The sequence below is a fragment of the Hemiscyllium ocellatum genome, chromosome 6, assembly GCF_020745735.1.
Source record: "Hemiscyllium ocellatum isolate sHemOce1 chromosome 6, sHemOce1.pat.X.cur, whole genome shotgun sequence".
Taxonomy (NCBI): Eukaryota; Metazoa; Chordata; class Chondrichthyes; order Orectolobiformes; family Hemiscylliidae; genus Hemiscyllium; species Hemiscyllium ocellatum.
In genome coordinates this window covers 108240118-108261922 of record NC_083406.1, presented here as the reverse complement: position 1 = coordinate 108261922, position 21805 = coordinate 108240118, and the positions used below count along the sequence as shown (strand labels likewise).

The window sequence follows — 21805 nt, the reverse complement described above, 5'->3', positions numbered from 1 at the left end:
TTCGAGCCTTGGGTCTTTGGTTTCTGGCTTCGATAACACCTCTTCCTGCAGCTTAAACCCATTTTTTTCATGTTTATTTTTAATTTCTGTACTTTTAGATTAGGTTCCCTACAGTGTGGAAACAGGCCCTTCGGCCCAACCAGTCCACACTGACCATCCAAAGAGTAACCCACCTAGACCCATTTCCCCTCTGACTAATGCACCTAACACTATGGGCAATTTAGCATGGCCCATCCACCTGACCTGCACATCTTTGGACTGTGGGAGGAAACTGGAGCTCCTGGAGCAAACCCACGCAGACACGGGGAGAATGTACAAACTCCACACAGACAGTCGCCCGAGGCTGGAATCGAACTTGGGACCCTGCCGCTGTGAGGCAGCCGTGCTAACCACTGAGCCACCATACTGCCCAATGTTATGGTTTCATTTTTGAATTCAAGCACATGGGTTTAATTTCAACTGATATAGGTAATTTGAAGCTTGTAATTTTGTTGATGTTTGCTGTGGGATTATGGCGCTAGTTTCTGAGCTTTGGCAGTTGATATCTGTTTTGCAACATAATAACTTGTTGCCAGCCAACAAACCGATGAGCGGGAAGAGGTATAAACTGAGTTCAGATCAGTAATGTGTAAGAAGCTCGGACTAAGCAGTTGGCTTTTGCATCATTGGAGTTTTGAAAACTGCATTGTCAGATGCTTTAATTTCTTTTAGACTTTTACCTCCAATCCTGGAAATGAGAAATGAGATGGTTTCACTGGTATACTTAAACTTGAATTGGCATTGCTGTATGGTGTATTTTGATACAGCAGTGGTACCAATGCCAAAATCAGTGCAATACAACTGATAAAGGCTACTTGGAGAAATTAAATAAAATGGTGTTGTCTGTTCAGAAGGGTGGTGCTTTTTGAGCTGTTAGTCGGGAGTGTGGTGCTGGAAAAGCACAGGTCAGGCAGAATCCAAGGAGCAGGAGTGTTGACATTTCAGGCAAAGCCCTTCATCAGGAATGAGCCTGTGAAGGGCTTTTGCCCGAAACATCGATTCTCCTCCTTGGATGTTGCCTGACCTGTTGTGCTTATCTAGCACCACACTCTCAAACTCTGATCTCCAGCATCTGCAGTCCTCACTTTCTCCTTTTTAAGTTGTTGCCAAGAGGTTGAAAATTAGAAGAAACATTACCGTTTTATATACGGACATACAAATTAAAAAACCGAAGTAGATCATTCAGCTCTGAGCCTAATGTCTTGTTCAGTAGATCAAGGTTGATCTGTTTGTTTCAAATTTCACATTTCCATTTGCCCAATAATGTTAGATTCTTGTTAGACAAGTGAATCAGTCTCCTTCTGTTGGATGAATAGCCAACAAATCCGCTTCAACCACCTTCAGAGGGACAGCACTCAGAAAATGATTCCTCCTTGCTGTTCAAAGAGTGACTCCAAAGTTTCGAATCACGCCCCCTAATTCTGAACTGACCCACAAGAGTGAATAACCTTTCCATATTGACCTTGCCAAGACCATTCAGGATCTTGTATGTTTTAACCCTTACTCTTCCAAACTCCAGGGGAAACAAGTCCAGCCTCTTCATTTGATCAATGTAAGACAACCTGCTCATTCCAGGTATCAATCTTGTAAATCTCGTTCACATCTTCCTTGAACAAGGAGACCAAAACTGTACACAGTGTTTGAGATGTGGTTTCACCTGTACAACTAAAGCAAAGTTCCTTACTCATATGTTCAGTTTATCTCATAATACAGGATTGTCTCATTAGCTTGCTCAGTTATTTGTACCTTTAAGGGTAAAAACCTCATACAGACTTGTGTCAATCACGTGCTTAATATTTGAATAATCTTTCAAATGGATACCGAAAACAGGAGTCGAGAGAGTGGTGCTGGAAAAGCACAGGAGATCCGGCAGCATCCGAGGAGCAGGAGAATCATTGTGACACTGTGAGCTTATAGTGGTTAGTACTCTGTGTTGTAGCATCCTCTGTTCAAATCCAAGTCACAGCAATGATTGTTCTTCCCGTTTCAGATTCTCCTACTCCACGGATGTTGCCTGACCTGCTGTGCTTTTCTAGTCTCTCACTCTCTACTTTGATCTCCTGCATCTGCAGTCCTCACTTTCTCCTACTAACTTACTGTTGCTTTTGCACTATCACAATGAAATTCTTCTTCAGAAGCTGTTAGGGCACAATGATAGTGTCCCTACCTCTGGAGACCTGGGTTCAAGTCCCACTTGCTCCAGAGGTGTACACATGCTGATTAGGAGGAGATTTACCTTGGATTTCCACAGTCATTCGCCATTCTAGGTAATACTTTACTTTTTATTTATCCTGCCAAAGTGAACAACTTCACATTTTTCCACATTACGCTCAGGCTCACTTAGCCTATCTGTATCGTTCAGCAAGCTGCTTATGCCACGTTCATGGCACACGTTTGTACCTAACTTTATGTTATCTGCAAATTTACCAACCATGCCGTTGCTCCCTTTGTAAGTAATTGATTAAATTAGAAAATTGAGGTATCAGTATAGACCTGTGTGAGGCTCCATTCATCACATCCTGCCAATTAGACAGATTTATACTTGCTGTTTTCTGCAGCCACTCAACTGTTTATTCATGCTAATATGTCACCCCCAACACCGGAAGGTTTTATATTCCGTAAAAACCATTTGATGTGGTACCTTTTTTAAATGGCCTCTGGAAATCCAATTATAGTACGTCTATTGGCTCCCTTTTATATTTTACTACTTCAAAGAAGACTTTCCCTTCACCAAATGTGATTCTTCTCAATTAGCTTCAGTTTTTGAAGGGTTTCAGCTGTAATGATTGACCTAATACATTTCCACGACATGTCAAGCTAACTGGCCTTTGTTCATGAAGGAAAGGAGCTAACAGGTAACCAGAGGGGTTATATTTACTATTGAGTCTGATGGAACCTTTCCTGAATCTAGAAAATATTGGAAAATTAATGCATCTAGTTCTTCATTAGCAACTCTTTTAAGATGGTAAGACGAAGTCCATTAGCTCCTAAATTTTGTTAGTCTATGGTTCGACTGTGTCTCTGGTGATTGTAATTTCAGTAAATTCCTCTCTTCTGCACCTGTCCTGACTTACAGCTGTTATCGAGTCATAAAGATGTACAACATATAAACAGACCCTTCGATCCAACTCGTATACTGATGAGATAACCTAAATTAATCTAGTCCCATTTGCCAGCACTGCGCCCACATACTTCTTAACCCTTCCTATTCGTGTCCCCATCCAGCTGCTTTTTAAATGTTGTAATTGTACCAGCCTCCTCCACTTCCTCTGGCAGTTCATTCCATACACGCACCACCCTCTACATGAAAAAGGTTCTCCTAGGTCCCTTTTAATTCTTTCCCCTCTCACCCTAAACCTATGCCCCCTGGTTCTGGATTCTCCCAACTCAGTGAAAAGGCTTTATCTATTTACCCTATCCATGTCCCTTATGGTTTTATAAATCTCTGTAAGGTCATCCCTCAGCCTCCGCTCCAGGGCAAACAGCCGCAGCCTATTCAACCTCTCCCTATAGCTCAAACCCTCCAACTCTGGCAACATCCTTGTAAATCTTTTCTAGACCCTTGCAAGTTTCGCAACATCCTTCCTACAGCAGGGAGACAGAATTTCACACAATGTTCCAAAAGTGGCTTAAACAATGTTCTGTAGAGACACAAAATGGCCTCCCAACTTCTATACTCAATGCTCTGACCAATAAAGAAAAGCATTCTAACTGCCTCCTTCATATCCTATCTACCTGCGACTCTACTTTCAAGGAACTGTGAACCTGCATTCCTAGGTCTGTTCGTTCAGCAACACTCCATATGACCTTACTATGAAGCGCATAAGTCCTGCTAAGATTTGCTTTCCCAAAATGCAGCACCTCACATTTATCTAAATTAAACACCGTCTGCCACATCCTCGTCCATTGGCCCATCTGATCAAAATCCTGTTGTACTCTGAGGTAATCTTTTTTGCTGTCCACTACACCTCTTATTTTGATGTCATCTGCAAACTTACTAAGTATATATGTTCTATGTTTACATCCAAATCGTTGAGATAAATGCTGAAAAGCAGTGGACCCAGCACCGATCCTTGTGGCACTCCACTGGTCGCAGGCCTCCAATATGAAAAGCAACCCTCCACCACCATCCTCTGTCTTCTACCTTCAACCCAGTTCCAAATGGCTAGTTTTCCCTCTATTCCATGTGATCTAACCTTGCTAACCAGTCTACCATGATGAACCTTGTTGAATGCCTGACTGAGGTCCACATAGATCTGATCCACTGTTCTGCCCTCATCAATCCTCTTTGTTACTTCTTCGAAAAACTCAATCAAGTTCGTGAGACTTGATTTCCCATGTACCAAAGCATATATTAATTATCCGTAATCAGTCCTTGCCTCTCCAAATACATGTAAATCCTGTCCCTCTGGATTCCCTCCAACAACTTGCCCACCACTGACTTCAGGCTCACTGCCCGAGAGTTCCTTGGCTTTTCCTTACCACCTTTCCTAAACAGTGGCACCACGTTAGCCAACTTTCAGACTTCTGGCACCTCACTTATGACTACGGATGATATAAATATCTCAGCAAGGGGTCCAGCAATCACTTCTGTAGCTTCCCACAGTATTCTTGGGTACACCTGCTCAGGTACTGGGGATTTATTTACTGGATCTTTTTTGTATCCTTTGTGGTGAAGGTACAAGCAGGCTATTTGTTTGTGTAATTACAATTAGCCTCCTGTTCTCACCATTTTATTTTCCTTTTTAAGTACCTGTAGAAACTCTTGCTCTCCTATCTTCACGTTTGTAGCTGGCTTGTATATTTTTTTTCCTCCTGATTGTTCTCTAATTTAAAACAAAATATTCTGACCAGTCATCTGACCTGTGCAGTGATATACTTTTTCCTTGAGTTTGATACTTGCTGTTTTCCCTGGAGGTTGAGGAGTGACCTTTATTGAAGTTTATTAAGTGATGACGGGCATGGATAGGATAAATAGGCAAAGTCTTTTCCCTTGGGTGGGGGAGTCCAGAACTAGAGGGCATAGGTTTAGGGTGGGAGGGGAAAGATACAAAAGAGACCTAAGAGGCAACTTTTTCACACACAGGGTGGTACGTGTATGGAATGAGCTGCCAGAGGAAGTGGCGGTGGCAGGTACAATTGCAACATTTTAAAAGGCATTTAGATGGTATATGAATAGGAAAGGTTTGAAGGGATATGGGCCAGGTGCTGGCAAGTGGGACGAGATTAGGTTGAGATATTTGGTCGGCATGGACGAATTGGACGAAGGGTTTGTTTCCATGCTGTATGTCTCTATGACTTGCTCTAATTACTCCAGTTAACCATGAATGGTGGGTCCTTGCTTTTAGAATTTTCAGAATGTACTTATTCTGAGTATTGTCTTCTGCTATCGCTATTGGTCTGTCTCTTGGCCAAGGATGCCAGTTTTCTTGAGCCATCTCAGTTACCCTTTCTAAAGTTTACAATGCTAGGCTTCAACCCAATGTTTTTTCTCAAAATAAATGTAAAATTCAATCATTTTGTGTTCACTGTTATTTGGAGGTGCCTTAACTCTAACGTCTTGTATTAAATACAAAAGCAAGTCTAATTCGACCTACACCCCAGTAATTAAGGATTGTGCTGCTGTAATACACTATCCCAAAAGCATTCTGGGAATGCTTCATCTTGGGTACTATGTACAATCAGTCTGAATTTCTTTTTACTGTTTAAGTATAGAACTCAAGTCACGTGTGATTATTGCCATTCTTCTCTCACAGCATACTCTACTTTTTGTCCTACATTGTGTTTATTCTTAGGGTAGACGACTCCCACTTGTGAATTCTTTCCTGTACCATATCTCATCTTCATTCAAACCAATCTTCCATCCTGGTCTCCTGAATGGAGGTCATCTCGATATCGCCAGCCTCTTTTTTTTAAAATGGGAGAGGATTTTTACTATCTACAGTTTGCACCTCTGTGAGCAAAGGGGGAGGGGGGGTTGGGGGGAGGCGGGAAGTGGGAGGTGAAAACATGCTCATTCTGAGCAAAATCAGATCTTTTAAAGTGAGAGGTAAAGGTGTGGAGGATCAAAGATTCAATTATCCATGACCACAGTTAAGGTGTAAAGATGAGTTGCTAGATTTTCCAATCAAAGGTAGGTGAATAGCCCCTATTTTGCTGTGCTTTAACTTGCCCATGGACATTTTAGTGGGGTTTTGTGCTGCAACTTGATTAGAAAGTTAATTTGCCACAGTATCCTTCATGTAGAATTTCGGACAGGATAAGCAGTAGTATATATTCATAATTAATAAGATTGAAGCTTTTTGAATGTAGAGTATGAACCAAAAAGTGTAGGTTAGATTGGTCAAATCAATCCCAAACTTTGTATAGTAAGAAACTTAAAGAAGTAGAAGAAAATAGCATTTGAAAAGAGAACATGTATAAAGAAAAGGTTATTTGCATTTTTTCCCCCAAGATCATCTTAAAAAAAAACTAAAAATTAATTTCAGTGATAGTGAGGCTGCTTAACAGTAATTAAGCTACCAAGCTGTTTTTTTAAAAAAAAAGGTACTCTGACTGGACTGGATAATCTTTAAAGTTTTTCTGGTCTGCTTACGGGTGCATCTCTCTCACTCATTTCATGTATTTAAATGCTGGGCTCGAGCTTCTACGATAGCAGGGCAATTTTGACACTTGGTGATTTTTCAGATTTATTCGATGGGTGGATTTGCACGTTGCAGACCAATTATGGTGACCATTGATGGCCTTGATTTTGAAGTGAAAATAACTTCCAAAGTTATAGTTTGCCGAAATATTAAGGGAGAAGTCAAATTAGCCGTGTAGTATTATTGGGTTGATGTCGTTAATCTGGATGTTCAAGAAACAAGCATGTAATGTTAGCTTTGAAAAACTATCTCTGTTGATAATGAATATATATTTATCAATTAGGAAGATGTGTTATATATCATTGTAGCAGTAGGTAAAAGGTGGTGATAAGTAGATGTGGAGTTTTGCTGAAAACCATTATTACTGGTCTCCTTGTCTGATGCTTTCAGTGTGTATCTGTTGTATGTATCGCACTGGATATATTCACCATGTGCTTTTGACTGTAATACTTTGTTTGTGAAATAACAAGTTACAGCTGAATAGGTAGGTACTGTAAGGATGACCAAGTCATAAATGAGAATGCAAGCTATCAATCCAGGATTTAATGCACAGCAATAAAAGGTTGCCTGTCAACAAATAGCTACTGATTGAAATTGTGTCTGGTTGCCCAAAAACTGCCTCCCTCAGCAGGTTCTTTTTTCAGCTCTCTGACCAACACTAGCATAAGGTGCTTGGTCTTTACTTCTGGTCTTTCCCTTACTCCACATCAATAATGTTTTGGTTTGGAATCTGGCAGATGGTATTTTATTTATTTTGGTTGAAATAGAATTTCATTCAGCTCACCTAAAAGCCATGTTTTGGTACATTGGATTCATTTAGGCGAATGTGTGAGCTCATCACTTACTTAACGAGGTTTCTTATCGGCCCAAAATTCCTGGTCTGGGCTGAGTTGAGCTGATATTAATTTTGACAACACAAGAGCACCTATAATGCATCTGTATTTAGAATTGACAAAAAGAAACTGCCATTCTACAAATCTGTTGAAATCATACAATCATTTGAGGATCAAATTGTCAGTGTGCTGCTGTCAAGCTGGTCACTTAATGCTGCAGATAGCCATGATGCCATTGCTGAGCTGGGACTTTTGCTGTATGCCAAATGTTTGCAGCTTTAATTTGGCAATTTGTTAGATAGTCCATGCTTCCTGATTTTGCATGAAAAGGGCTAGTCTTCTAAGAAGAAACATTTAAATTTTTTGGATATAAGTGATTATGATTTTGTATGGGGTTGTTTGGAGTTTCAATTTGGATGGGGAGTAGGAAGGACCTAATTTTTATCATAAGATTGCAGCCGTTTCCTCTTTTCTGTTCCGCAGGAGCATGAACTTTTACATGTAAAATCTTTTAATGAAAAAAGTATGTTGCTAATACAGAGGTGTTGCTAACTTGCCCTCGTGCTGTAGACTCTTTAATTTCTGAAGTTGAAAGGTTTTGGTAAGTTATCACATAGTCAGCTTTCTGTTTTGCTCTCATCTTAGCTTGCCTTCACTCGAGATGGACTCTGTGGTCTTTGGAATGAAATGGTCAAAGATGGTGAAATTGTTTATACGGGTCCTGAGGTGATGCAAAATCTTAATGACTCGTTAACATCGAAAGGTAAGAAGTTAAGTGTGGTGTTAAAATCTTGTAAGTCACTGCAATATTGTTTCTTGATGTTTGTATTTTTTCTTCATAGCGAGATTTTGAAGTTGGCTAGTGTTGAAAGATGACATTTGAAAATAAATGAATATGGGCAAATTAGAAAAAACATACGGCTGCAGATGGATAGCCTTTTCAAGTCAAATAAGAACAAAGTGCTGTGGATGCTGGAGATTTGAAATAAAAACATAATACTAGAGAAACACAGATCCGGCAGTGTATGTGGAGAGAGAAACAAAATTAACATTCTAGTCTGAAATGATTCCTCTGTTGTTTTTGTTCTTAAAAAACTTGTCAAGTACGCATGTATCTTTTACTTAGTTTGGTTCACTGAAGATTATGCACAGTATAGACATAAGCATGGAAGAGCACAGGGACCATCCTGTTGTCACTTAGCATGGGAGTTGTCAGGTTATGAGTTTACTGAGGCTTCTGTCCTTGGCCCCATGGAAAAACATCTGAATAACCACGTGGCCTCCACAGTCGCTTAGATTGTGAATTCATCTTGTTGGCTATCATCCAGTAAACTCTGTCCCAATTCCAAACCAGACCTTTGGTAATGCACATACATTAGTTATAATGTATTAACCCTTGCTGACTTGTAAGGATATCATAGAACCTATTTCTCACCTCAGTGTCTTTTGAACGAATTAAAAAGCGTTTGGATATTTTTAAAAACAAGAGAAACAGTCCCTATCACAGACCTATTCCAGTTTTGTTGGTGGCTTGTTGACCTATTTCCTCCTTTCAATGTTTTTATTTATACTCATTTTACATCTCTCTCTCGCTTGCTCTCGCTCTCGCTCTCTCTCTCTCTGAACATTCTGACACCCTTACAATCTGTTCCACTAAATTTAGAATCTGAGAGATGCTATGGTGGGATTTGAACCTATTCTGAAAGGTTGGGTTGGGATGACAAGTTCAGCAATTTTACGAAAACACCACAGTGGGGAAGTAGTTGAAGCATGAATGTGATGTATTGAGAGTTTCAGCAGTTACTTGTGAAATCAAGCATGAATTTGGGAGATGTAGGTTTTGATGCATAAACTGAGTTTTTGAGGAAGAAGACTTTTTGTTTATTCACTTCTGGGATGAATGAAGCACTACCGCCCATCTGTAATGATGAGAAGGTCACGCTGAGCTGCCTTCTTGAAACACTGCCGTATGGTGTGGATACAGAATTCCAAGATTTTGACCCAGCAGCAGTGAGAGAACTGCTTCAGGTTAGGATGGTGTATGGCTTGGGGGGAAACGTAGAAGCAGAGGTTTTCCCTTGCATTGTATATCCTTGTCATTCTTGGTTGGAGTGGTCACAAGTTTGAAAGTTTCTTTTGCAAAAACCTTGGTGATTCTTGGATGTATTTTAAGAACATTAAGGAATTGGAGTAGAAGCAGGCTCCAGCCTACCCTGCCATTCAATAAGTTCATCACTGATCTGTCCCAGGCCTCAACTCTTTTTGTTTTGTTCTAAAATATCTCCTCTTTAAATACCTTTTAGTGATCTAGCGTCCGTAACACTTGAGTAGACAATTCCAGACATTCCATAACCACTGGGAGAAGAAATCCCTTCACATCTCAGTTATAGAATGAGGGGACAATCATGTAAAACTATGTTCCCAAGTTCAGGATTCCCCCAGAAGTGGAAGTATCTTTTCTTCATTAACGCTGTAATACTCCCTTCCATTCCTGATGAAGGGCTTATGCCTGAAACGTCGATTCTCCTGCTTCTCGGATGCTGCCTGACCTGCTTTTCCAGACTCTTAGCCTCCTCGAATCTTGTATGTTTCAATATTTTCAATAGTCCTCATTTTTCTATACCCTAATGAATAAAGGCTTATAAATCAGTCCAAAAGCAGCAGAATCAATTTTTTTTGAACTGCCTCCAATGCCAATCTAGCCTTTCTTCAGGATGGAGACCAAAACTCTGCATGGTACTCCTGTTGCAGCCTTACCAACACCCTGTACAGGTGTAACAAGACTTGTACTTTTAAATTCCAACACTAACAATAAAGAACAAAATTCTATTTGCCATCATTATTAAATTGCTGCAATTATGTGCTCATGTTCTCTGTTTCATGCACACAAGTGTGCAGGTCCCACTGTGTTGCGCTGTTTCTGAGTCATTTAAATAATATACTGCCTTTTGATTCTTCCTACCAACATGCACCATCTTACCTTTTCCTACATTGAACTACATCTGCCAAGTTTTTGCCCAGTCCCCATGTAGATTCCTTATGTTCTCCTCACAACATGCCCTCCCACCTATTTTTATATCGTCAGCAAATTTACTCTTCCTCCCAGTCGTTAGTATAGATAAGATAGATTTGAGGCCCTGGGATTGATCCTTATGGTGCTCCCATTAGTGCTGTCTTTCCAACCTCAAAAAGGCACATTAATCCAGAATGTCTGTCTTCTGTGTTAAAAAATTTTCAATCTATCTTAATACATTATCTCCAACTGTGAGCTGTTATTGTAGAGTAACCTTTTATGTAACATTATATCAAATGCCTTCTGGAAATTAATTCTATGTCTACTGGTTCCACTTTATTAGCTATGCTTATTATATCCTTAAAGCACATGTCCTTTCACAAGCCATGTTGACTCTGTTTGGTTGCAATAAGCTTTTCTGAATGTTGTGCCATTTCTCCCATCATAATGGACTATAGAATTTTCCAACAATAGATGTCAGACTAACTGGCCCAACATTTCTTCCTTTCTGTCTTCCTCATTTCAGGTGCAAGACCGTTATATTAGCGGTTTTCCAATTTGCTGAAACCGCATAGAGTCATAGAGACGTACAGCACAAAAACAGACCCTTCGGTCTAACTCGTCCATGCTGACCAGATATCCCAACCCAATCTAGTCCCACTTGCCAGCACCTGGCCCATGTCCCTCCATTCCCTTCCTATTCATAAACCCATCTAGATACCTTTTAAATGTTACAATTGTACTAGCCTCCACCACTTCCTCTGGCAGCCCATTCCATACACATACCACCCCTCTGCATGAAAACGTTGCCCCTTAGGTCTCTTTTATATCTTTCCCCTGTCACCCTAAACCTATGCCCTCTAGTTCTGGACTCCTCAACCCCAGGGAAAAGACTTTGCCTATTTATCCTATCCATGCCCCTGATGATTTTCTAAACCTCTGAGGTCACCCCTCAGCCTCCGATGCTCCAGGGAAAACAGCCCTAGCCTCTTAAACCTCTCCTCTCTTCAAATCCTTCAACCCTGGCAACATCTTTAAATCTTTTCTGAACCCATTCAAGTTTCACAATATCCTTTTGATAGAAGGGAGACCAGAACTGTACACAATATTCCAACAGGGGCCTAACCAATGTCCTGTACAGCCGCAACATGGCCACCCAACTCCTGTACTCAATTCTCTGACTAAAGGAAAGCATACGAAACACCACCTTCATTATCCTATCTACCTGTGACTCCACTTTCAAGGAGCTATGAACCTGCACTCCAAGGTCTCTTTGTTCAGCAACACTCCCGAAGACCTTCCATTAAGTGAATAAATCCTGTTAGATTTGCTTTCCCAAAATGCGACACCTCTCATTTATCGAAATTATACTCTATCCATCACTCCTCAGCCCTTGGCCCATCTGATCAAGATTCTATTGTAATCTGAGGTAACTTTCTTCGCTGTCTACTACCCTGCCAAGTTTTGTGTCATCTGCAAACTTATCAACTGTGTACCTCTTATGCTTACATCCAGATCATTTATATAAATGATGAAAAGTAGTGGACCCAGCACCAATCCTTGTGGCACTCCACTGGTCACAGGCCTCTAGTCTGAAAAACCACCCTCTGTCTTCTACCTTATGGGCCAGCTCTGTATCCAAATGGCTAGTTCTCCCTGTATTCCATGAGATCTAACCTTGCTAACCAATCTCCCATGGTGAATCTTTACTGTCAAACACTTTACTGAAGTCCATACAGATCACATCTACCGCTCTGCCCTCATCAATCCTCTTTGTTACTTCAAAAAATTCAGTCAAGTTTGTGAGACATGATTTCCCACACACAAAGCCATGTTGACTATCCCTAATCAGTCCTTGCCTTTCCAAATACATGTACATCCTGTCCCCCAGGATTCCCTCCAACCACTTGCCCATCACTGACATCAGGCTCTCTGGTCTATGGTTCCCTGGCTTGTCTGTACCTCCTTTCTTAAATAGTGGCACCATGTTAGCCAACCTCTAGTCTTCCGGCACCTCACCTGTGACTATCGATGATCCAAATATCTCTGCAAGAGGCCCAACAATCACTTCCCTAGCTTCCCGCCGAGTTCTAGGGTACACCTGATCCTGTGGATTTATCGACTTTTATGCATTTCAAGACATCCAGCACTTCCTCCTCTCAGAGTCCGGTGAATTCCAAAATATTTCAGACAGAACCTCAATTTTCTCTGCAATCACTTTGTTAAAAACCTGTGGGTGCAGGTTGTTGACCTATCTGCTTTGCCTGCCTGTGTGGGTGTGACAGCTGAAGGTGATGGGTGGAGTGTCAGTGAAGTGAACTGCTTTTATTCTGGATGGCGTTAACTTTTAAAAGGAAAGGCCAGATTAATGGAATTGAAAGTGATCTGGTTGTGTCATTCACTTTATGTAAAAAAAAATGTAGCTATTGGGGAAACATCAAGTATTTTGAGATTATAAGGTACTTACTGGGTTGAATACATTGGATAGGCCGGAATCATGGAAACCACCTGTTGTTTGTGGAAATGGTTCTTGAAAAATCTAAAATAGAATTGGTGAATGACACAGTTCTGTATTGAGATCTCCGATGATCAGTAATTGTTGAGAGGAAGCCACAAATGAAATGATTCACAAATTAGTGAATGATCCAAAAATGTGCTTGTCAGAGATGCTATATAATGGCTCAATATTGTTGAATACATTACCTGTCCATCCTCAATTTGTGTTTGAATGTTATGTTTTTGAGGCATGGAATGTTTTTAATTCAATGCTTAACCTTACAGGTGGATCCTCCTGCTTTGAAAATGTGTTTCATTACAATCCACAAAGGTCTTATGTTCTATTCCACTATCTTATTTGGTGAGGCAGCAGTTATGTTCTGACCTTCAAAATATGATCCTTCTTTCCCCAGAGGATAATAATGAATGTCAGAGTGGGTCAAAGAAGGATGAACAGAATGACAAGGAGAAAAAGGACGAAGAGGAGACACCAGCATCCACTTATCGAGCCAAAACAATTATCGACTCATGGGTTTGGGGCAGACAGCCAGGTAATTACAGTTTGAGGTCTCTTCCTTGTTGTAATACTTTTATATACGTGAATGTTTAAGTTTTAAAATTTTGTTTGCCATGTGTTTCTTCTACAGGTTTATTGTGATTGTGGGATTCATTGCTATATAATTGAAGGTTACCCAGCTAACTGAGTCAGTGTTGCTATGTCCAGAGTAAACCTTGTGATAATTCAGTTCAAACTTTGTCTGAATTTATGGAAGAATGTTATTTGACATTCTGTTAATATTTACGGTCCATGACTATGCTTAATCCCACTTCTGTCCAGAAGACCTAATTTTAAAAACGATTTGAAAAAAAAAATTCTTCCTTCTCTTGGCTGTGGAAATGATTCCATAAACACTCAAATTGCCCTGCTATTGATACACAAAGCAAGTAAAACCAATTTTACTAACTCCTAGATCTTTCTAGTTATCTTAACACAAGCTAATTTTTTTTTACTGTAATGTTCTGTATTTTAGAACTGCTGCTTAGAGTTAGCTTTAGTTCAATTCAACTCTGATATGTGACTTAAATTCTAGCTCAGATATCCAGAACAGGGTGTGCTATCTATGTGAGGCTAGAACGTTGTCCTGTGAAGGCAGAAGTGTTTGGAGCATAAACGCTTTTGTGTCGGGATTCAAAAGTTGGTTATATGCTTCCCTTTCCCGTCGAACCAAATTCAACTCTGTTATTCTGTTCTGCAAAGGTTCTGCTCATTTTTGGCTCTGTATTTGTTGATGCTTCAGTTTGAGCCATTTTACTTGGCAAGCACTTGATATAATCAGCAAAATTGGATATATTGCACTTGGGTCTTCCCGTCTTAAGTTATTGACATAAATTATAAATACCGGAGGCCCAAACATCCTTCAGTATCCCACCAATTATAGCCAACCAAAACCAAAATAAAACCTGTTCAATCTGTTTTCTGTCTGTGAACTGCTCACCCATCCTTGTTAATTGATTTGTGTTATAATCTCTTAAGGTATCTAAGTGAAAGTGTTTTTGAAAATCCAAATACACTACTTCCGTTGGCTCATTCTAAACCATCCTGCTCGGAAAGACCTCTGATAGGATGGATTTGGCGACCATAGTTTCTCATTCATTTATTCATGTTGGTTATGCCCAGTCTTATTTTGATATACTAAGAATTGAATTGTCTAATTCCTGTTTACAGATTTGAGTATTCCTAGTGACTGACGAAAAGCAAACTGATCTATAGTTCCCTGTCTTTCTCTTGCCCTAATTTTTTTCAATAGCAGGATTATATTTTCAATCTTTCAGTTCACTGGGACCATTCTAGAAAAATCAAAACCAATGAATTTACTATCTGTTCCAGCCACCTCTTAAAACTCTAGGATGTGGGCCGTTGGTTTCAATGGATTTGATGGATTTTAGTCCCTGAAGCCTGTTTTTTTTCCCACTTGTATAAATTTTCTTAAACTCCTTAAGATTGTGGGTAACATTTAAATCAGCACCAGTTTGCTGGTCATTCAGTGTTATCCCCACAAATAAACATCACTTAAAATAAAGTTTTAATTCAAGGTTATGCCCTTGTTTAGCCAGGCTTTGCTTCATTTCTTAAAAACAGTCATGATTTCAGTTATTTACCATACCATTAAAGTAGCTTTAATTTATTTGCCATTCTAAATAACTGCAGCAATTTCAAATTTTCTGTGAAGAATGATGAGTATGAAAAAAGGCCATTTAACCCCAATTATGCTCTTACTAGGTCTTTGAAAGAGCTGAGCGAAAGTGAGAATTGCAGATGCTGGAGATCAGAGTCAAAAAGTGTAGCACTGGAAAAGCGCAGCAGGTCAGGCAGCCTCCGAGGAACTGTCCAAGTATAGTCATAACCATCATCCCTGCTATTTCCCCATATTCTTTGTTCTTTATGTATCCACTGTCCCATTAAAATTTACAATTTAACCTGCTTCCACCATCCTTTCAAAGAATGTGTTGCAGATTCGAACAACTCATCATGTCAAAGCATTGCTCTTTATCTAATTCCTTAGAATATTTGTCAATTATTGTGAATCTGTCTGCTTCAGTGACCAAGATTTGTAACAATGGAATTGGTTCCTTGGAACCTACTCTTTTTGTTATCTACTTCTTGCAGTAACTACACTTCATAACTACTTCATTGGCTGTATAATGATTTGGGAAGTAGTAAAATGTGTGATATGAAATACAGGTTTTTTTTCTTTACTGTATCAAAACCCTTTTATAACTTCAATATTTTTAAATGTAACCTTTTAACTTGCTTTCCTCCAATTAGAATAGTTCCATTCTGCTAAACTGTCACACTATCTCTCTGCAGTGTGGAGTCCAGTAGGTGCCATTCGCCAGCTGATTCCTAAGCAATGATTTCAAACTATTTATGATCAATTTCCTTGCTTTTGTACCTTATACCTTCAATAATAATTCTCTGTACACTTGTAATAGCTTCACCAGCAATTCACCACCCACTTGGAATGTACTCGTGTTAAGTGAACTATACCAATACAAATTATTGCTGTTGTCCTGACACCTTCAAAGATTTGTGTATGTTATTATGCCTCACTGGGTTAATGTGCTGGAAATTGAGCCTTGCTGTTCCTGGAATTGGCAGAAAAGTTCAAGACTTTATAAGATATGCAAAGTTCTGTAATTAACTTGACTTTGGGATCCTAGTTGGTAGAATGCACAGACCAGGTAGGTTTACAGTTAAGCCTTTGGCATGTAAAACCATTAATCATAATTCTAATGCCTGTATAAAGTCTTCCCTATACACAGACACACGCAGGAAAAATTGGTTGCTCGACAGTGAAGTAAAGTTGGAAAGAGTTCCATAGTTGTTCCCTGGTACTGTTGCTGAGATGATCCTTACGGCCTTTCTGTCTGCTTGCACTTTGCTTCAGTCATCATCCTTGCTGTCTTTTCACTGGTTTGTCAGAGACTAAGGGTCGTAAGTTAACTTAAATAAGCTCTCTGACTTACCAGTTAAAAGTTATAGTTTACAACTACTGGTGAAGCAAAGATAGACTGGTTTTCTTTAGGTTTAAAACTGATTTTACTACAAGTAGAGGTAAAAAGATAGTCAACAATTCAATATCAGAGCACTTGGAAAACAGGTGACAGGATTTAACAGAATCAGGATAGATGTTTAGATTAGATTAGATTACTTAGTGTGGAAACAGGTCCTTCGGCCCATCGAAGCCCTACCCACTCAGACCCATTCCCCTACATTAACCCCCTTCACCTAACATTACGGGCAATTTAGCATGGCCAATTCACCTAACCTGCACGTTTTTGGACTGGGAGGAAACCGGAGCATCCAGAGGAAACCCACATAGACACGGGGAGAATGTGCAAACTCCACACAGTCAGTTGCCTGAGGCGGGAATTTATGAAAAGAAATCATGTTTGACAAACCTACTGGTATTTTTAAAGGATTTGACTGTTTAAAAAAAAGTCTCTCTCTCTCTGTGTGTGTCTCTCTCTGTCTCTCTATCTCTGTGTGTGTGTGTGTGTGTGTGTGTGTCTGTCTGTCTGTCTCTCTGTGACTCTCTCTGTCTGTGTGTGTCTGTCTGTCTTTCTTTCTCTCCCTTTCTCCCTCAATTCAATTTCTTATCACTAAAAACTGCATTTGAACAGCCTCTTTGTTCCAAATTGTAACTTAACTATTTGATAAAAAGTAGTTAATTTGTTTGATGTTGCCATGGATTATCAGCTTACCTGCTCTTCAAAGCTGTAGTCAGCCTTTAAAGCATTTGTTTTAAAACAGCTTTTCTCATTTCACCTCAGTTTCTTATAAAGGACAAAATAATGAGATCCAGTCCTGAAAATGTGAATTTTCTACAGGGATTTGAAACTTCTGATTTTCAAGGATTTGCTTTCCTCTGAGTTTGTTTTTGGAATTTCCTGTGGTAGTTTCATTAAAGCTTGCAGCTGATAACCATTTGACCATTGTATCAACTGTCCATTTTCCTGTCCTTTTCTCAGACCATTTTTTAAATGCTTGGAAAGAAAAATCTGTTTGCATACATTACTTTTCTAATGCTCTGGGGTTGTTTTTGTTTACTTGAGTTACGGACATGGCTGGTGAGGTGAGCATTTGTGGGTACATCCCTGATTGTCCGTGAACTTACTGCTGAATTACTTCAGAAGATAGTAGAAAGTCAACCACTTTACTGTGATTTCATGGAGTCAAATGGAGGGAGAGCGTGTAAAGATGGCAGGTGTCCTTACCTAAAGGACATAGTGAACCAGCTGGAGTTTTAGGGCAATTGATAATTTCATGGGTATCTTTGCTGAGGCAAGCTTTCAATGCCAGAATTATTAATTTACTTCCATTCATGACTCTCTGTTGTGGTGGGATTTGACCTTGTGCCTCTGGCACTGCCATGGATTACGTACCAACGATCATCTCATTTATGAACAGGATTGGGCCATTTGGCCTCTTCAGCTTTCTTTGACGTTTAATGAGAATTTTGCTGATCTGATTGTAACCCCACCTTCATAATTCCACTTACCCGTGATAAACTTTCAATCCCTTTCTTACCAAGAATTAACCACCTCTGCCTGAAAGAAAAAGTTTGAAGACAGTTTCCACTGGAGTTTGACGAAGTGCGTTCCAAGAACTTGACCCTAAAAGAGAAATTAGAGCTTCGTCTCTATCTTAAATGGATGATCCCTTATTTTTAAAAAGAGACTCAAAATTCTAGATTCCCACAGAATTATTGCCAGCCTATTGAGGATCTTGAGTGTGTTTCAGTCAAATCATATGTTGTTTTTCTAAACTCCATTGGGTACAAGCCTGATCTGTTCAACCTTTTCTCCTAAGCCAACCCATCTATTCCAGGCAATACTAGTCCAGTGAAACTACAACTATCACTGTGTCCCATTGACAGTATAAATAGAGCCCAAATCCATGCTACTGTGTCCCCTCCCTCCTATCCTAACAATCATCTGTTTAAAAACAACGGCCAAACCCCTCCCTCTACTGCTTTAGCATTATTCTTAAATGTCCGATCTCCATTTGAATAGAAGCTAATTTTTAGGATGTGGCCAGAGTTTGGTGTGAGTTGTGATTGACATGTGTTGCCTGATGTGGTTCCAGAAGCAGATTTGATAACTTTGAAAGGGGATTGGATCAATGCTTGAAGCGGCAAAATTTATAGGGCTCTGGATAAAGAGCAGGGAAACTGGATTAATAGTTAGAGAGCTGGTACAGGCCAGATTGCTTCTCTAAGACTCAGATATTACAAATCAGTTTCATCAGTACTGCTAAATTTTAATCTAATGGATGTCTTGGTAACTGTTGTTCAGATTTATAGAGCTACAATTTCTTTCATCTCCCCTTGTGATTCACATGTCCTGATATTTTAATGAAACTCTGTATACACACTCCCAGGCCTTGACAACTTTCTTGCATAAGGCACCCAGAACCCCTCACAGTTATATAACTGTTGATTACTCTGTCAGTAGATATGTATTTTAGATAGCATATTTATTACAATTCTGTAGTTCTAGTTACAAAATGTACCATTCCACTTATGTATTTGACATCCTTAACAACATGTAAAGGGAAGTATATTAAATATTAAGCCATTAAGGTCACGAGGGGAGAATAAATAACTTTACAAGGGGTACAAGATCTGCAGTATTAAATGTTTCCTCTCTGGATTTTGTACCTCTGCTCAGAGTGATCAAAACTAACCAGAGGATATTGACTTGCATGACTGGCAAACATGAAATGTGACATTCTTAATTTGTTTGCATGCCAACTGTTCCACCGATTTAGCTGCAGGGTTATCCTGGACAACAGTGTGCTTGGAAAGGTCACTGCTTAATCCATGAAAACATTGAGATCTGCTGAATATGTAGTGCATGGCTGATAATGCTTGGGAAGCAGCTGCTTGTTGCACAACTGAAATAGAATCACAAGACCTGCCTGACTGACAGATCTGTTAAGTGAACATTGGCACATGATAGGCATCACCATGGTATGCAGCCAAGTTATTAACTGTGTAGAAACTTCAAGAGGATCTTAAACTTGCATTTTATTTTTACTATGTTATATTTTAAGAAAAGTTATTTTGGTATGTACAGTTACTCAAGCTCTTTGTTACCTGATTCTTTTATGATTCATTATTTTCAAATTATTTCCTGAGCTGTAATTGTAAATAAAATTTAACAACTTAGAATAAACTTTTAATTTAAATTATTTTGAAATACAGTTTTGTAGTTTACTACTCTCAAACAAATTGCTTTAATCTAATTATAAGAATTTGAGTGTTAAATGTCAGGTAAGCTAATTCCTGGAAATTGCATGACAGGAAATTAGGCAAGCGCTTTCAAAAGCTGATTGGAGGCAGATGCTCGCAGGTAAAGGGACGGCTGGAAAATGGAAAGCCTTCAGAAATGAGATAACAAGAATCCAGAGAAAGTATATTCCTGTCAGGGTGAAAGGGAAGGCTGGTAGGTATAGGGAATGCTGGATGAATAAAGAAATTGAGGGTTTGGTTAAGAAAAAGAAGGAAGCATATGTCAAGTACAGACAGGATAGATCGAGTGAATCCTTAGAGTATAAAGAAAGTAGGAGTACACTTAAGAGGGCAAAACGGGGACATGAGATAGCTTTGGCAAATAGAATTAGGGAGAATCCAAAGGGATTTTACAAATAGGTTAAGGACAAAAGGGTAACTAGGGAGAGAATAGGGTTGAAAATGTGTTGCTGGAAAAGCGCAGCAGGTCAGGCAGCATCCAAGGAGCAGGAGAATCGACGTTTCGGGCATAAGCCCTTCTTCAGGAATAGGCCCTTCAAAGATCAGCAAGGCGGCCTTTGTGTGGAGCCACAGAAAATGGGGGAGATACTAATGAATATTTTTGCATCAGTATTTACTGTGGAAAAGGATATGGAAGATATAGACTATAGGGAAATGGATGGTGACATCTTGCAAAATGTCCACATTACAGAGGAGGAAGTGCTGGATGTCTTGAAACGGTTAAAGGTGGACAAATCCTGAGGACATGATCAGGTGTACCCGCGAACTCTGTGGGAAGCTAGAGAAGTGATTGCTGGGCTTCTTGCTGAGATATTTGTATCATCGATAGTCACAGTCTGAAAGACTGGAGGTTGGCAAACATGGTGCCACTGTTGAAGAAGGGCGGTAAAGACAAGCCAGGGAACTATAGACCGGTAAGCCTGACCTCGGTGGTGGGCAAGTTGTTGGAGGGAATCCTGAGGGACAGGATGTACATGTATTTGGAAAGGCAAGGACTGATTCAGGATAGTCAACATGGCTTTGTGCGTGGGAAATCATGTCTCACAAACTTGGTTGAGTTATTTGAAGAAGTAACAAAGAGGTTTGATTGAGGGCAGAGCAGTAGATGTGATCTATATGGACTTCAGTAAGGCATTCAACAAGATTCCCTATGGGAGACTGATTAGCAAGGTTAGATCTCATGGAATACAGTGGAACTAGCCATTTGGATACAGAACTGGGTCAAAGGTAGAAGACAGAGGGTGGTGGTGGAGGGTTGTTTTTCAGACTGGAGGCCTGTGACCAGTGGAGTGCCACAAGGATTGGTGCTGGGCCTTCTACTTTTTATCATTTACATAAATGATTTGGATGTGAGCATAAGAGGTACAGTTAGTAAGTTTGCAGATGACACCAAAATTGGAGGTGTAGTGGACAATGAAGAGGGTTACCTCCGATTACAACAGGGTCTGGACTAGATGGGCCAATGGGGTGAGAAGTGGCAGATGGAGTTTAATTCAGATAAATGTGAGGTGCTGCATTTTGGGAAAGCAAATCTTAGCAGAATTTATAGACTTAATGGTAAGGTCCTAGGGAGTGTTGCTGAACAAAGAGACCTTGGAGTGCAGGTAGATAAGATAGTGAAAAAGGCGTTTGGTATGCTTTCCTTTTATTGGTCAGAGTATTGAGTACAGGAATTGGGAGGTCATGTTGCGGCTGTACAGGACATTGGTTAGGCCACTGTTGGAATATTGCGTGCAATTCTGGTCTCCTTCCTATTGGAAAGATGTTGTGAAACTTGAAAGGGTTCAGAAAAGCTTTACAAGGATGTTGCCAGGGTTGGAGGATCTGAGCTACAGCGAGAGACTGAACAGGCTGGGGATGTTTTCCCTGGAGTGCTGGAGGCTGAGGGGTGACCTTATAGAGGCTTACAAAATTATGAGGGGCATGGATAGGTAAATAGGCAATGTCATTTCCCTGGTGTTG

General features: G+C 39.9%; 1 protein-coding gene across 5 annotated transcripts in view; it reads left to right on the top strand.

The window, feature by feature from the left end:
- The window catches only part of herc2 (HECT and RLD domain containing E3 ubiquitin protein ligase 2), a 238785-nt gene that overhangs the window by 17278 nt on the left and 199702 nt on the right, over window positions 1-21805 (top strand). For all 5 annotated transcript variants that reach the window (XM_060826247.1, XM_060826244.1, XM_060826246.1 and 2 more), the window contains exons 2-3: window positions 8162-8279; window positions 13439-13576. In XM_060826247.1, coding sequence (XP_060682230.1) covers window positions 8162-8279; window positions 13439-13576 — 256 coding nt within the window. The remainder of the gene's footprint in view (window positions 1-8161; window positions 8280-13438; window positions 13577-21805) is intronic.